We start from the raw sequence: 15,321 nt of genomic DNA, 5'->3' as shown, positions 1-15,321 counted from the left end.
TATTAGGGGAAACCTGGTAAAATTCTAAATGAGTTCAAGAAGGGAAGCAGTTTAATAATATGCGGTATATCCATGCCGTAGAACATTATGTGGCACTAACATGGGGCTGTGTATTTATATTTAATGTAACTGTTATACATTATTTGAAAAAGTGAGCTATAGAAAGAGCATGAGTGGTGTAATCTAATTTTGGTTTAAAAATAGACGGTGTGGATTTCGGCAGCGCCTTTGTGAGGGAGGTGCGCCCAGGACTGAAAACTCGCAGCTAGCAAGGTTCTTTCTGGCTGGTGCTGCCGAGGGATGTGCAGGTTCTGCTCTTCCACGTTGCCTCCTCTCTTACAGGGCATATGGGTCACTTTCAGAATCTGTAAAACCCCTAATAAGACCATCTCCAGTTTGAGACTTGAGCAGTAATAGTGGATAGCTCAGGGTACTTCCTAAGTGCCTGATGCCTGACACTGTCCTGGGTACTTTCATACATTGACTCAGTACAGTCTCACTTCTGTCCCCTGTGGTAGGTATCATCCTCATTTCACGGATGAGGCTGGGGCACAGAGGGCTGGAGTGGCTTGCCTAACATCACACAGCTGGTGATGGCAGGATTGGAGTCTGGGCTGTCTGCTGTGGCGTGTGTGCTCTGCTCCACTGCTCCAGGTGGGGTGTGATGCCCAGGGTCACTGGGAAGTTAGTTATACCACCTCTGCTGACCTGGAGAAACAGCGGCAGCATGCTGGTGTGTCCCACCACTGTGCATGGTTGCTGCCTGGGTTAGTGTGAGTAGTTGTCCTTTTGAACTTTAACATGTAGTGTTATACACTTTTGAGATACAGTGCAGTACCCCAACCTATACACACAGCATAAACCAATCAAACCAGATAGCCTTTCTATGTCTTTATCTTTTGTTTGTGTTTAGAGCCTACCAGATCCTCTCTTCCAGTTCTTTTTTTTTTTTTTTTTTTTTTTTTTTTTTAAAAGACAGAGTTACAGAGAGAGGTAGAGACAGAGAGAGAGGTCTTCCATCCGCTGGCTCACTCCCCAGATGACCGCAACAGCCGGAGCTGCATCAATCCAAAGCCAGGAGCTGGGAGCTTGGAGCTTCTTCTGGGTCCCCCATGCGGGTGCAGGGGCCCAAAGACTTGGGCCATCCTCTACTGCTTTTCCAGGCTATAAGCAGAAAGCTGGATTGGAAGAGGAGCAGCTGGGACTAGAACCGACATCCAGATGCAATGCTGTCACTTTGGGCCAGGGCTTTAACCCGCTGTGCCACAGCGCCGGCCCTCTTCCAGTTCTTTTTTTTTTTTTTTTTACAGGCAGAGTGGACAGTGAGAGAGAGAGAGAGACAGAGAGAAAGGTTTTCCTTTTGCTGTTGGTTCACCCTCCAGTGGCCACCATGGCCAGCGCGCTGCGGCCAGTGCACCGTGCCTATCTGAAGGCAGGAGCCAGGTGCTTCTCCTGGTCTCCCATGGGGTGCAGGACCCAAGGACTTGGGCCATCCTCCACTGCACTCCCGGGCCATAGCAGAGAGCTGGCCTGGAAGAGGGGCAACTGGGACAGAATCCGGTGCCCTGACTGGGACTAGAACCCGGTGTGCCGGCGCCACTAGGCAGAGGATTAGCCTATTGAGCCGCGGTGCCGGCCTTCCAGTTCTTTAATACAGAATATAATACATTAATTAGTTGTTCTCATACCCCATTCTTTGGTTGGAGCTGGCTTAGCAATTTGTAAATCTTGGTATTGTCTGTAACAACAGATGGCTTTGTCAGAAAATGACCCTCTTCAGATTGCTCTTCACTGGTTCCTAGCAACCCACAACTAAACTGCTTTTTTTTTTTTTCCATTTAAAAAATTAGCATCCTACCTCTTTACCCCCAAGTCCAGGAGTAGTAATGTTTTCAGAAAATAGAAGAAAGCAATTTTTTTTTTTTTTTTTTGGACAGGCAGAGTGGACAGTGAGAGAGAGAGAGACAGAAGGTCTTCCTTTTTCTGTTGGTTCACCTCCCCAATGGCCGCTATGGCCGCATGCACCACGCTGACCTGAGGCCAGGAGCCAGGTGCTTCTCCTTGTCTCCCATGTGGGTGTAGGACCCAAGCACTTGGGCCATCCTCCACTGCACTCCCTGGCCACAGCAGAGAGCTGGCCTGGAAGAGGAGCAACCGGGACAGAATCCAGCGCCCTGACTGGGACTAGAACCCGGGGTGCCGGCACCGCAGGCGGAAGATTAGCCTATTGAGCCGTGGCACCGGCCAGAAAGCATTTTTAATTACCCATAATTCTATTGCCACCATTGTCATCATTTTGAGATTTTTCTTTCCAATCTTATTTTTGTTTCTGTTGTAATTACGATTCTAGTAGTCAGTTAAGTATGCAGTTTTGTGTATTTTTTATGTATTTAATTTTATGGACTATTAAAATAATTAATGTTTGGGGGCTGGCATTGTGGTGTAGTGGGTAAAGCCACTGCCTACGACACTGGCATCCCATATGGGTGCCTATTTGTACCCTGGCTGCTCCATTTCTGATCCAACTCCCTGTTAATGGCCTAGGAAAAGCAGCGGAGGATGGCCCAAGTGTTTGGGCCCCTGCTACCCATGTGAGAGACCTGAAAGAAGCTCTTGACTCCTGGCTTTGGCCTGGCCCAGCCCTGGCTGTTGCAGCCATCTGGGGAGTGAACCAGTGGGTGGAAGATCTCTCTCTGTTTCTCCCTCTCTCTCTCTGTACTTCTGACTTTCAAATAAATAAATAAAGCCTTACCTGTTCATTATTGAATATTTGGTAAATAATAAGGAAAATAGAACTCAACTGCAGGCCTGCCGTCAGAGGTAACCACTGTAAACATTTTAGGTATTTTTTTCCTAGTCATTCCCTTCTACTAGTTTATATATACACATAAAGACTCATTACAAATTTAGTATTATGTTGTTTCATAATTCACTTTTTTCCACTGTCACTAACCATTGTAAACCTGATTTTTAAATTGGCTACAAAGTCATCATTGGTGTGGTTAACAGTTTATTTATTTCACTTCCATTTTGGTCCTGTTTGTCATCTTGTTTTATATTTTCTACATTTCTTCCATTTACCCTGCTTCCCTGAAGTGCGAAGTCTGGAGAGGGGTGGTAGGGGTGAGAGCACTGGTAGTCGAGGAGGTGGTGTCCAGAAGGTGAAGTGCACCTCAGCTCTGACTCTGCAGGTTACTAAGTGCTCCACTGTGGACTGACTGCCCAGCTAAAGCCGTGAAGCAACGTTTAACAGATATGTTAATTTTCTGTGCCCACCCCTCCAGGCTCAGGCAAAGCAGCGAGCTGGCAGAGCTGGGAGAACAGGTCCAGGGAAGTGCTACAGGCTGTACACAGAACGTGCCTACCGAGATGAAATGCTGACCACCAACGTGCCGGAAATCCAGAGAACCAACTTAGCGAGCACAGTGCTCTCGCTCAAGGTAGAAATCATTGTCTTGTTAGAATGGGTTGATGGCCTAGTTCAGTCCTAGGCTTTACTCAATGAATCTCAGTTTTATGAACCTCGTTAAATACTTCAGTAACCTCATGGAACCCATCCCTTAGTGAAATGCAAACGGCACTGGTAACAGCCTCTCCTTGGCAGTCAGGGGCTAAGTTGGCATGTGTGCTGTGACCACACATGGTTCTTACCATAATGGCCAGTAGGAGAGTTGGTTGTAAAAGGTTTTAGTTAGAAATGCTTTCTAAAGGAAATTTGAAAAAGTCAGTGCCAGACTGTGGACAGATAAGCTTGACCTCTGTATCATTCAGATGCAGTTCTGTTTTTTCAGAAGGGAAGGAAAATCCTCCTTGTCCAGAAACTGTGCAAGGGAGCAGAGTGATCCTCTGGGGCTCAGTTTTCATTCTGAGTCATTGCTCTTCCTGTCTCAGTGCCTCGTGAGGACCTTCATTCTCTCTTGGCAGGAGGAGCGGCGTGTGTAATATCCCAGCTGATGGCATTTCCCCCGACACCGATGCTGCCTTGCAGCCTGCTACTTTCCTGGTGCAGAACGCTCTGATGTCATTCATTATTCATTCCCTGTAAGGAGACTAAACAGAGCTTCAGGAAAAAAACAGCTCCAGTCTTTGGGACATGAGTAGGGAGGCATCTGTGGCTCTGATGCCTGCCCCAAACTGGGTGACCTCGGCCACACTTGTCTGTCTCAGATGGGGCCTACTAATGGTATCTGTTGTAAAGGTTAGTGAAGGGGCTGGTGCTGTGGCTTAGTGGGTAAAGCTGCTGCCTGCAGCATCGGCATCCCATGTGGGCAGCAGTTCAAGGCCCGGCTGCTCCACTTCCGACTCAGCTCCCTGGTAATGCGCCTGGGAAAGCAGTGGAGGATGGCACAACTGTGTGGGCCCCTACACCCACGAGGGAGACCAGGAGGAAGCTCCTGGCTTCAGCCTGGCCCAGCCCAGCTTTTGCGGCCATTTAGGGAGTGAACCAGCAAGTGGAAGACCTCTTTCTCTGTCTCTCTCCCCACCCCTTTGTAACTCTGCCTTTTTTTTTTTTTTTTTTTTTAAGAGTTATTTATTTACGGGGCTGGCGCTGTGGCACAGTGGCGCAGTGGGTTAACACCCTGGCCTGAAGCGCCGGCATCCCATATGGACGCCATTTGGGCACTGGTTCGAGATGCGGCTGTTCCACTTCCCATCCAGCTCTCTGCTATGGCTTGGGAAAGCAGTAGAAGATGGACTCTGACTTTCAAATAAATAAATAAATATTTATTTATTTATTTATTAATTTGAAAGAGTTACACAGAGAGAAAAGCAGAGCAGAGAGAGAGAGAAAGGTCTTCCATCCGCTGGTTTACTCCCCAGTTGGCTACAATGGCCAGAGCTGTGCCGATCTGAAGCCAGGAGCCAGGAGCTTCTTCCAGGTCTCCCATGCTGGTGCAAGGGCCCGAGGACTTGGGCCATCTTGTACTGCTTTCCCAGGCCATAGCAGAGAGATGGATGGGAAGTGGAGCAGCTGGGACTTGAACCAGTGCCCATATGGGATGCTGGCACTACAGGCGGTGGCTTTACCCACTAAGCCACAGTGCCAGCCCCAAACTCTGCCTTTCAAGTAAATGAATCTTTTTTTTTAAAGGATTAGTGAAATAATGCAGATAAAGACATTTGGCACAGTGTTTAATAATTGCTTACAGAATTCCTCATAGTTATTATTCATACAGTAAGCATTTGTTGAACACTTCTATTTGTGGTCACAGTCACTTTGTGAGAAAGCAAGGACGCAAGCTTAGATCCTACCACATCACCCTTTATCCACACCTGAACGGCGCATTGTGCAGTCCTCTCTTAGTCATCATATGTGCTGACACGTGGTGAACACCTGTTACGTGCCAGGCATGGAGATCACACTGGGTTGTGGCTTTGTTAACAGCGCTCACTGTTGTGAACCCTTTGAGAGGAAGGACCATACCTGAATCATTTTTTTAAAGATATATACGTTCAGGGGCCGGTATCGTGGTGCAGTGGGTTAAGCCACAGCCTGCAATGCAGGCATTCTTTATGAATGTTGGTGTGAGTCCTGGCTTCTCCTTCCAATCCAGCTCTCTGCTAATGCGCCTGGGAAAGCAGCGAAAGGTGGCCAAAGTGCTTGGGCCCCTGCACCCACATTTGAGACCTGAATGGAGTTCTAGGCCTGAGCCCAGCCCAGCTATTTGGGGAGTGAATCAGCAAATGGAAGATACTCTCTCTCTCTCTCTCTCTCTCTCTCTAACTCTGTCTTTCAAATAAATAAGTCTTTAAGAAAAATTTGTTTATTTGAAAGAGTGACAGATTCACTCCCAAATGTCCTTAACACCTGGGGTTAGGCCAAGCTAAAGCCAGGATCCAGGAACTCCATCTGGGTCTTCCACGTGGGGTGGCAGGGACCCAGGTGCTTGGGCCATTATCTTCTGTGTTGTAAGCTAACCTGGATCAGGACATAGAGTAGCAAGAAAAAAAAAAAAAACATACAGGCGTAATCACTTCCTCAGGTCTTCATGTCTGTATCACTTAAAACTTAGAATAAATAAATTTGTATGCTTAAAAACAAAAGAACATGGGGTAGCTAGAACTTGAACCATGCATTCCTGTGGGATGTGGGCATCCCAAGCAGTGTCTTAACCTGTGCCACCAAGCCTGCCCCCTTAGTCATTATTATACCCCTACCACCTTAACATCATACAAGATACAGTAGAAATAATGTATGCAAGAGATAGTATATTTATGCAAGAGCTGGTATATTGCCCTTCTGTTGTAAAGTAAAACATAAAATATACCATTATCATCTTTTTAAGTGTATAATTCAGTGGTATTATTCAGAGTATTGTACAGCTATCACCACTATCCATTTCTGAGACTTACCATCCCAAACAGAAGCTCTGTACCTGTTACACAGTAACTCTGCCTTCCCCTCTCCCAGTGGCCTTTGAGAGTCACTGTCCTACTTTCTGTCTCTATGATAATTTGCCTGTTTTAGATACCTCATAGACATGGAGTCACACAATGTTTGTCCTTTAGTATCTAGCTGATTTCACCCAGCATGTAGCATGTACCAGAATTTCATTCTTTTTTAAATGTCATGCCATGGCGTGAATATAGCACGTTGTGTTTCAGTTCATCTGTTGATGGGCATTTGGGAGTGCTTCTGCTTCTGGTTGTTATGAATAATGTTACTGTGAGTACCTCTGAGTCCCTGCTTTCAGTTCTTACTGGCATACACATATAGGAGTGATTGCTGGTCATGTGGTGATTCTATGTGTATTATTAATTACCATAATTACCAACCAGTGCTGAGGCATAGTGGGTAAAGCTGCTGCCTGCAGCACCAGCATCCCGTGTGGGTGCTGGTTTGAGTCCTGGCTGCTTTACTTTTTTTTTTTTTAAAGATTTATTTATTTACTTGAAAGAGTTACACAGAGAGAGAAGGAGAGGCAGAGAAAGGTCTTCCATCCATTGGTTCACTCCCCAGATGGCTGCAATGGCCAGAACTGCGCTGATCTGAAGCCAGGAGCCAGGAGCTTCTTCGGGGTCTCCCACACGGTTGCAGGGGCAGGGGCCCAAGGACTTGGGCCATCTTGTACTGCTATCCCAGGCCATAGCAGAGAGCTGGATCAGAAGTGGAGCAGCTGGGACTAGAACCAGTGCATATATGGGAAGCTGGCATTGCAGGTGGCAGCTTTACCCACTACGCTGCAGCACTGGCCCCATGGCTGTTCACTTCTAATCCAGCTCCCTGCTAACGCACCTAGGAAAGCAGTGGAGGATGGGCCAAGTCCTTGGGCCCCTGCACACACATGGGAGACCTGGGTGAAACTCCTGGCTGCTGGCTTCAGCCTGGCCCAGCCCTGGTCATTGCAGCCATGTGGGGAGTGAACCAGCAGATGAAACACTTTGTCCTTCCCTCTCTCTCTCTCTCTAACTCTGACTTTCAAATAAATAAATAAATCTTGAAAAAAAAATCACCAAATTGTTCTCACAGTAGCTCTTCTATTTTATAGACCTACCAGCAACCACGAAGGTTTCCCATTTCTCCCATCCTTGCCAATGCTTTAATTTATTTGAAAGGCAGAGTGACAGAAAGGGATCTTCTATCTGCTGGTTCACTCCCCAAAAGGCTGCAGCAGCCCAAAGCCAGGAGCTTAGAACTCCATCTGGGTCTCCTGTTTCCCGTGTGGATACAGGGGCTCAAGTGCTTGGGCTATCTTACACTGCCTTCCTAGGCGCATTAAGAGGGAGCTGAATTGGAACTGGAGCAGCTGCAGTCAGCACTCCTATAGGATGCTGACATACAGGCAGTGGCTTATGCCACTGAGTTTTGTGTGACTTAGTCGTGGGTGGTACCACTACTCTCACTGGTGATTCTTAATTACAGCTGAAGAGTCAGGGAGGAAAGAGACAAATTGCCTCCCTCTGTGGTAACACTGGCGAGTTGCACTCTGCGATCTGTGCTTTCTTCTCTTCTCTTCCAGGCCATGGGCATCAATGACCTGCTCTCCTTTGACTTCATGGATGCCCCACCCATGGAGACCTTGATCACAGCCATGGAGCAGCTGTACACACTGGGGGCCCTGGACGACGAGGGCCTGCTCACCCGCCTGGGCCGCAGGGTAAAGACAGAGCTCACTGCCTGCACTTTTGGGAAGACTCCCAAGCCTTCTGTCTTCTGTGGTTTTGCAAAACCAAACTCTGAGGCCCTGGATAAGCTTTGAGTAAAGTTCTAGATGCCTTGTTTTTAACCTGAATTTTCCACCAAAACTTTAAACTGTTTCTTTAGAGAAAAGGAGATTCTATTCAGTTAGTTTTGCCTCAGGATACATTTAGATTGTGGAGTCTAGTCTTAATTTATAAGAAGTGTCTGCACAGTTCTCATGTACCCCAGTGGTAGTGATGTTCTTGGCTGCATACATTCTGCCGGGTTTATTTGGGAAGGAAAAAAGCAACAACATTCTTCTGACGGAGACAGCCATCCTGCGCTGTCACACTCTGGTCTGTTTTCCCCATGCCCAGTGTCAGTTGTGTATCTTCTTTGAAGAAATGGCTATTCAAATCTTTACCTTATTTTTATTTTTTTTTTATTTACTTTTTAAAATTTGTTTGAAAGGCAGAGGCAGAGAGAGAGATCTTTTATCCACTGGTTCACTCCCCAAATGGCTACAATGGCCAGGGCTGAGCCAGGCTGAAGCCAGGAGCCAGCAGCCTTCTTTGGGTCTCCCATGTGGGTGCAGGGGCCGACTCGGACCATCTTCCTTTGCTTTCCCAGGCTGCAGCAGAGAGCTGGATCGGAAATGGAGCAGCCAGGACTTGAACTGGCACCCACATGGGATGCCGGCGCTGCAGGCAGTGACCCCATCCACTATACCACAGTGCCGGCCCTGTTACCCTATTTTTTAATTGGGTTGTTTATATTTTTGTTGTTGAGTCGTATGGGTTGTCATTCTGGAGGAGAGTTTTTTACACCTGAGACCGTTGTTCATAATAACTGAAAGGTGGAAACACCCAGGATGTCCATGTGGGAGTGCGCGACTCTTCCGCAGGGAAGCAACTGCAGTTTCCTTTTCTCCCTCTAGATGGCAGAGTTCCCTCTGGAGCCGATGCTGTGCAAAATGCTCATCATGTCTGTGCATCTGGGTTGCAGTGAGGAGATGCTGACCATCGTGTCCATGCTGTCTGTGCAGAACGTCTTCTACCGGCCCAAGGTAGGGAGTTCAGCCCCACATTCAGAGAGTGGGGCCGTGGACTTGGGGGAAGTCATCCTGTTGCTATGGACACTTTGACAGGGTGTGGAGGACTCCCTAAAACTGCAGGATGTTCAGTGAGTGTTAGGTGGAAAGTGATCTTCTGTCGACTGCTCTTCAGGATAAACAAGCCCTCGCGGATCAGAAGAAGGCCAAATTCCACCAGACCGAAGGGGACCACCTCACCCTGCTGGCCGTGTACAACTCCTGGAAGAACAACAAATTCTCTAACCCCTGGTGCTATGAGAACTTTATCCAGGCTCGTTCCCTGCGCCGAGCTCAAGACATTCGCAAACAGATGTTAGGCATAATGGACAGGTAAGCCAGGAATCCAGGCACTTCCTGTGTTGGGGTTGAAGCTCCCCGAGTACCAGTTTGTCTCCGTAAGTAACCAGATTCACCTGTAGCTGCAGACGCCTGTACCTGGCTGCTCATGTAACACTTTTCCTGAAGCTTTTCCATCCTGTTCTAGTCCTTCTGTCCAGGCAGGGGTGCAGCTGAGGGTCACTTCAGAAAGTTCCTGAGGGGGCCAGCATCGTGGTATAGTGGATTTAGTGCCACCTGCACCACTGCATCCCATGTGGGCACCAGTTCAAGTGTTCGGGTCCTGGCTGCTCCACTTCAGATCAGGCTCCTGGGAGAGCAGCAGCAGATGGTCCGAGCGCTTGGGTCCCTGCATCCACATGGCAGGCCTCAGTGGAGTTCCAGGCTCCTGGATTAGCCTGGCCCAGCCCTGGCCATTGCGGCCATTTGGAGGGTGAACCAGCAAATGAAAAGATTCATCCTCTCCCTCTCTCTCTCCCTCACTGCCTTTCAAATAAATCTTTTTTTTTTCTTTGAAAAAAACAGAAGTTCCTAAGGAGATAAGGAGGAACTGATTTATTGGTGGTTGAAAATGCTTTGTTTCCAGGCCTCTGGGAGGTTGCTCAGCTGAGTTGAATTGTTGATAGGCAGAGATTCAGGGTTTAGTGCCTCTATCTTGCCCTCCAGCAGAGCTGCCGCTGTGGTACTCATAGGGTCAGAAGGAAGATGTTGGAGACTCTGGGGACCCCAGGATGGGGATGCTGGGCACTGGCATTCTGAAGCACAGTGGGCTCACGTTTCTGTCCTTTCTTCTCTTGATAGACACAAGTTGGATGTGGTCTCCTGCGGCAAGTCCACGGTCCGAGTGCAGAAAGCCATCTGCAGTGGCTTCTTCCGTAATGCTGCCAAGAAAGACCCCCAAGAGGGCTACCGGACGCTGATTGACCAGCAGGTGGTCTACATCCATCCTTCCAGCGCTCTCTTCAACAGGCAGCCAGAGTGGTAGGTGGCGAGGTCCGGGGGTGTGTGGGCAGAGTCCCCGGCACTGTCCAGCCCTTCGTGCTCCTGTCTGCCGCACTCCGGCACTTCCTGTTCTAGCACTGTTTATACGAGGGGACTTCAGAACGTTCGTGGAAGACGCGAATACAAGCTTGCTGAGGTTCCCTCGTATTTCTGTAGGAGCAGAAGCCTGAATTAGGTGCAATATTCGGTCGTTTTGAGAAAAGGAAATCAGAGAGATAACAGCTGGGGAGGATCTTAGATGACATCTAATGAGACGGTTTGAAAACTTTTTAAGTAGTGTTTTAAGAAATTGGCTTCTTATTGGAACTTATTAGAAATTTAAAACTGCCCTGCCACTAGGGTGGAAGGGCCGGGCCTTTGTCACAGTGCGCAGCACCCCTGTGCAGGGCCTTGGAGTTCCGTGGAAACAGTCTGCGAAGCTGCTCTCCCACTTCACAGAACCAGGCTCTGAGATCTGGACGACCTGACTGGCTCCATGTGACTTCACTAGTCAGAACCAGAGCCAGGACTGGGATGCATTCCCTAGCGAGCTTTCTGATATCGGGGTGTGGCTGTCTTCCGTGGCCTGCAGACTCCTAGGGGATCAGGCAGGAGCAGAAAGAGGGTAAAATGCAAACCCAGCCAAGACCACAGAGACGGGAGCGATGGGCGTGGAGCCTGGGGCAGAGGCTTGAGTCCTTTCTCTCCCCACTCAGGGTGGTGTACCACGAACTGGTGCTGACCACAAAGGAGTACATGCGTGAGGTCACCACCATCGACCCTCGGTGGCTCGTGGAGTTCGCCCCCGCCTTCTTCAAGGTCTCTGACCCAACCAAGCTGAGCAAGCAGAAGAAGCAGCAGCGTCTTGAACCCTTGTACAACCGGTATGAGGAGCCCAATGCCTGGAGAATATCCCGGGCCTTCCGGCGGCGCTGAAGGGCCGGCTTGGCCGGCTGCCTCCCCGCAGCGGTGCCCAAGGCTTGGACTGCAGCTGATGAAAAGCTGGTCCTAAGGCCAGGGCTGTCCTGAGATGACTATTTTACCTGGTGTTTTCTCAACTCGACTCTTAACTTCTCCCCTGATTGTAAAATAAAACGGGGATCTAAGCTTGGCTTTGGCCAAAGCCTCCAGCCACCATCACCTCAAGCCTTGGGGCCAACTCGGGGCTCGTAGGCAATGTGGGGATGGATTGCATCTTCAAGAAAGGCGACTTGTGCAGCCTTGCATGGGAAAGGGGAGAGGGCATCGGATGCAGACACGGTGAGGGCGCATGCTCTGTCTGCCACAGGGAGCCGTGGCTCAGCTACGGTGTTGGCCCCACCTCCCGCCCCTTCCCCAGCCCCTATACTTCTGTGTAACCTCCTGGAAATATTTATTTTCATAAGGAAACAAAAATGGTTTTCTGCGAGTGTTTCTTTTAGCTGACAGATTAGGATATTGGCCTGGGCTCAGGTGAGGGAGATTTAGTATCTGCGGCTCTGGGGCACCTGGCTGAGAATCCCCTGAAACCAGAGCCCGGGCCTCCTGGGCTCGGACATGACGCATAGCCCAGACCCGCAGTCTTATCTTTCAGCACCAGCACGAGCCCCGCTCAGCCAGCGGCCGGCTGTGATTAACCACATCCAGGCAGCAGAGCGTTTCAGTCTGGGTGCCTGAGTGGTTACAGATGCTGCATATGGAGTGCACAAGGCTCCCCCCACCCCGTCACACTCCCAGCATGCAGTGTGTCCCGTTTCCTTTACAAACATGCTAAGTAACGACACGGATTTCATTTTGTTTTTATTTTTCCCCCCAAGGCCCTTGATGGATTTAACAAAGGAATTTTATAGTCAATGCCACCCCTCCCCCACCCTAACAGAAAGTGAACCCAACACCTCTCAGAGCCTCTTAGTTTGTGCTGGGCTGTCCGTGCTCCAGGGCTTGTTCTCAGTGCTTTCCTCCTAGCAGTTTGGTTGGGGAATGGCTGGCTCCTGGGGGAGGCCCTGCCAGACCAAGTGTATGGCACTTCCGGGAAGCTGGTCTGGACAGGGAGCTTACAGAGAAACCCCAGGGAGCTTGGGCGCATCTGGTGATAGGCCACTACCTCCCCCACACATATTAGTAAGTTCTGGAATTATGTAAATGCCAGAACTACTTTCGACTTCTGTGTCAGATACTAGAAGAGGCTATAGGATGTCCCATGATAAGGAGGAATGTGTAAGTCCTGCCTGTCACTGGGCACCCCAGCGACCCAGTGAAGGAGAATTCAAGGAAGAGGAATATAGGCCAGCGAGTCTGCTGACTGCAGATTCCTGTCCCTTCATTTGGCTGAGTGAGCGCCTCCCGATTCTGCTGTGCTCCCAAGGAAGCCCTGGCCAGCCATGAAGCAGCAGGGCTGCTGGGGTCAGCCTCGGGGAGAGAGGACGGGGGCCAGGCACTAAGCTCCTGCCTTTTTTTTTTTTTTTTTTTTTTTTTTTTTAAGATTTATTTTATTGATTTGAAAAGTGAGAGTTACAGAGAGAGGGAGGAAGAGAAAGAAAGTTCTCCCCAAATGGCGGCAATGGCTGGGGCTGGGCCAGGCCAAAGCCAGGAGCCAGAAGCCTCCTGCGGGTCTCCCACATGGGTGCAGAGGCCCAAGCACTTGGACCATACACTGCTCTACCAAGGTGCATTAGCAGGGAGCTGGATCAGTAGTGGAGCAGGCACGAATTGAACCGGCGCTCATGGGATGCCAGCATCGCAGGCAGCAGCTACACCTGCTGCACCACAACCCCGCCCCACCAGCTCCCAGTCCTAAGGCAGCCTGAGCTCCCCATTGTGGGGCACACTCCTGGGCGTGGCGGCCCAGCACACAGTGTTGGCACCTGAAGAGAGAGGCTCAATCTTTAAACTCAGATGTTTCATGGGTCAAGGGTGAGGGACAGCAGGGCTGGCCACCTTCTGGCTTGGGTGAGCAGAGAGGAGTGTTCCTGGACCATCTCTTCCCTACAACTGAGTCGCCTCCCTGCTCTGTCATGCCTACATTTGCTCTTTTGACTGTCCATCAGGAAAGCCGTGTTGGCAACAGAGCAGGGCCTACTGCGACAGACAGGCAGACTCCTCCGGGTTCAGGAGAGCTGGCCTGCTGCCGTCACACAATAGGGCCCTTGTTTCTCTTCTTTGAACCAGCAAGGTCTCATGCAGAGCTAGACTCTTCTCCGCTGTCACCCTAATGCAGCAGGGGCCTAGCTCACAAGGGTCTTGGCCCCGCACGTGGAAGCGCCCAGTCTGTTTGTGCACGTGCGGCGGCCCCGGGGGCACAGGCTGGCCCTCTGCTGGGTCAGGCTCCTTGCATCCCATCTGGAGCACATTAGGTTCTGGCTGTCCCTCCTTCAGCCCGGTGCTCGCCGTGGCTGTCTCCATGAAGCAGCGCCCTCCAAGTCTGAGGATCTGAACAAAGCCGCCAGGAGCAGCTTATTAGTGACCGCGCAGAGGGCAGAGGGCAGAGGGCGACTGGCTCATTCTTTCCCTGGATGCTGCTTCTCATCTGCACCCCTCAAGTTTGTGTACTTGGCATTCAAGATTTCCACCTGATTTTTTAGAATTATTTTTATTGACTTACTTTCATCTTAATTGCAAGGCAGACACACGAGAGATCTTACATCTGCTGGTTTGCTCCCTAAATGCCCACCACAGCCAGGGCTGGGCCAGGCCAAAGCCAGCAGCCCAGAACGCCATCTGTATTTTCCCAGTGGGTGGCTGGGACTGACTTGTGTTCGAACCTCACCTGCTGCCCACCCGGAGTGCACATTAGCAGGAAACTGAGTGGCAAGCGGAGTAGCCAGGAATTGAATCAGGCACTCCGGTATGGGGTGAGGGTCTCTCCAAACACCCACCCCTTCACCTGAGCTTTGTACCTCCTTTCCACCGTAACAGCCTGACATCAGTGTGGAACTAAATTATATACCTTTTAAAAACTTGTTTCTTAACGTTGATGTTCTGTGTCTTGCTTGAAATTGTAAGCCGGCACGTGTGAAGTTTTGTGACCATAAAACTTGGCATGGACAAGGTTGTCCCTTCAGCTGCGAGGGTGGCAGTCATGGGAGGTGCGTGCAGGTCAGAGGCTGCTGGCAGAAGCCGTTTCAGTTGGAACAGCCTCGGCACAGCTGTGGTTCTGATTGAGCAGGACGGCCTATGTACTGACCTGAGCCTGTCGCCCAGGAAGCCGTCTACCAGGGGCTGGCTCTGGAACCCCCACGCTGCCTCCTCAACCGCCCGTGTCTTCTCCGCAGTCACACTGCTGTGTAGTTGTCACTTTTTCATCTTTGCCTTTGCTACCTACTCGCTCAGACTGGGCGAGGACAACCTACTGCCTCCTACTCCCCCTTCCCTGAAGATCTCGCCTCCTTCCCTGCCGGGGCCTGCTCTAGGCCACCCTCCCACCCAGTCAGGGTGCCTCCTTTGGCCCCTTCTGCAAACTCACTCACTCCCAACTGCAGCAAAAATAGCCATGGGAGTTGGGGGAGGAGGGAGGACCCGTGGCTGGAGTACACAGCTCCCTCAGGAGTAGCTGTGATCACGGACAGGCCTGCTCCGAGGAAGCCCCAGGAAAGGAGGCCTACAGCTCAGGGGCTCACCTGCCCATCCCCGGGGGCCTGCAGGGGGCTGCCGGAACCATGCTGAGGGTAGCCAGAGGCCCTGTCCAGATTACAAAGTACACTTTGTTCATTCTTTCTGGGTCTTCACACAGTAATTCTGGGAGAGGGAAGACCAGGTATCATTAAGCCCAATTTAAAAAAAAAAAATTTGGAAGACACAAAGTTTGCCAATT

The 15,321-nt window shown here is 50.2% G+C and overlaps 1 protein-coding gene across 5 annotated transcripts in view; it reads left to right on the top strand.

The window, feature by feature from the left end:
- DHX8 (DEAH-box helicase 8) overlaps positions 1–14,479 on the top strand; it is a 33,205-nt gene extending 18,726 nt beyond the window's left edge. For 4 of the 5 annotated variants that reach the window (XM_008271554.4, XM_051825706.2, XM_070060640.1 and 1 more), the window contains 6 exons: positions 3,285–3,440; positions 7,962–8,099; positions 9,060–9,188; positions 9,349–9,545; positions 10,353–10,532; positions 11,249–14,479. In XM_008271554.4, coding sequence (XP_008269776.3) covers positions 3,285–3,440; positions 7,962–8,099; positions 9,060–9,188; positions 9,349–9,545; positions 10,353–10,532; positions 11,249–11,468 — 1,020 coding nt within the window. In that variant the 3' untranslated portion in view covers positions 11,469–14,479. The remainder of the gene's footprint in view (positions 1–3,284; positions 3,441–7,961; positions 8,100–9,059; positions 9,189–9,348; positions 9,546–10,352; positions 10,533–11,248) is intronic. The other variant, XM_070060639.1, reaches the window with a different exon arrangement.
- The last annotated feature ends 842 nt before the right edge of the window (positions 14,480–15,321 follow it).

Source organism: Oryctolagus cuniculus, chromosome 17 (assembly GCF_964237555.1).
Source record: "Oryctolagus cuniculus chromosome 17, mOryCun1.1, whole genome shotgun sequence".
NCBI lineage: Eukaryota > Metazoa > Chordata > Mammalia > Lagomorpha > Leporidae > Oryctolagus > Oryctolagus cuniculus.
This window is presented reverse-complemented; position numbering and strand designations above follow the sequence as displayed.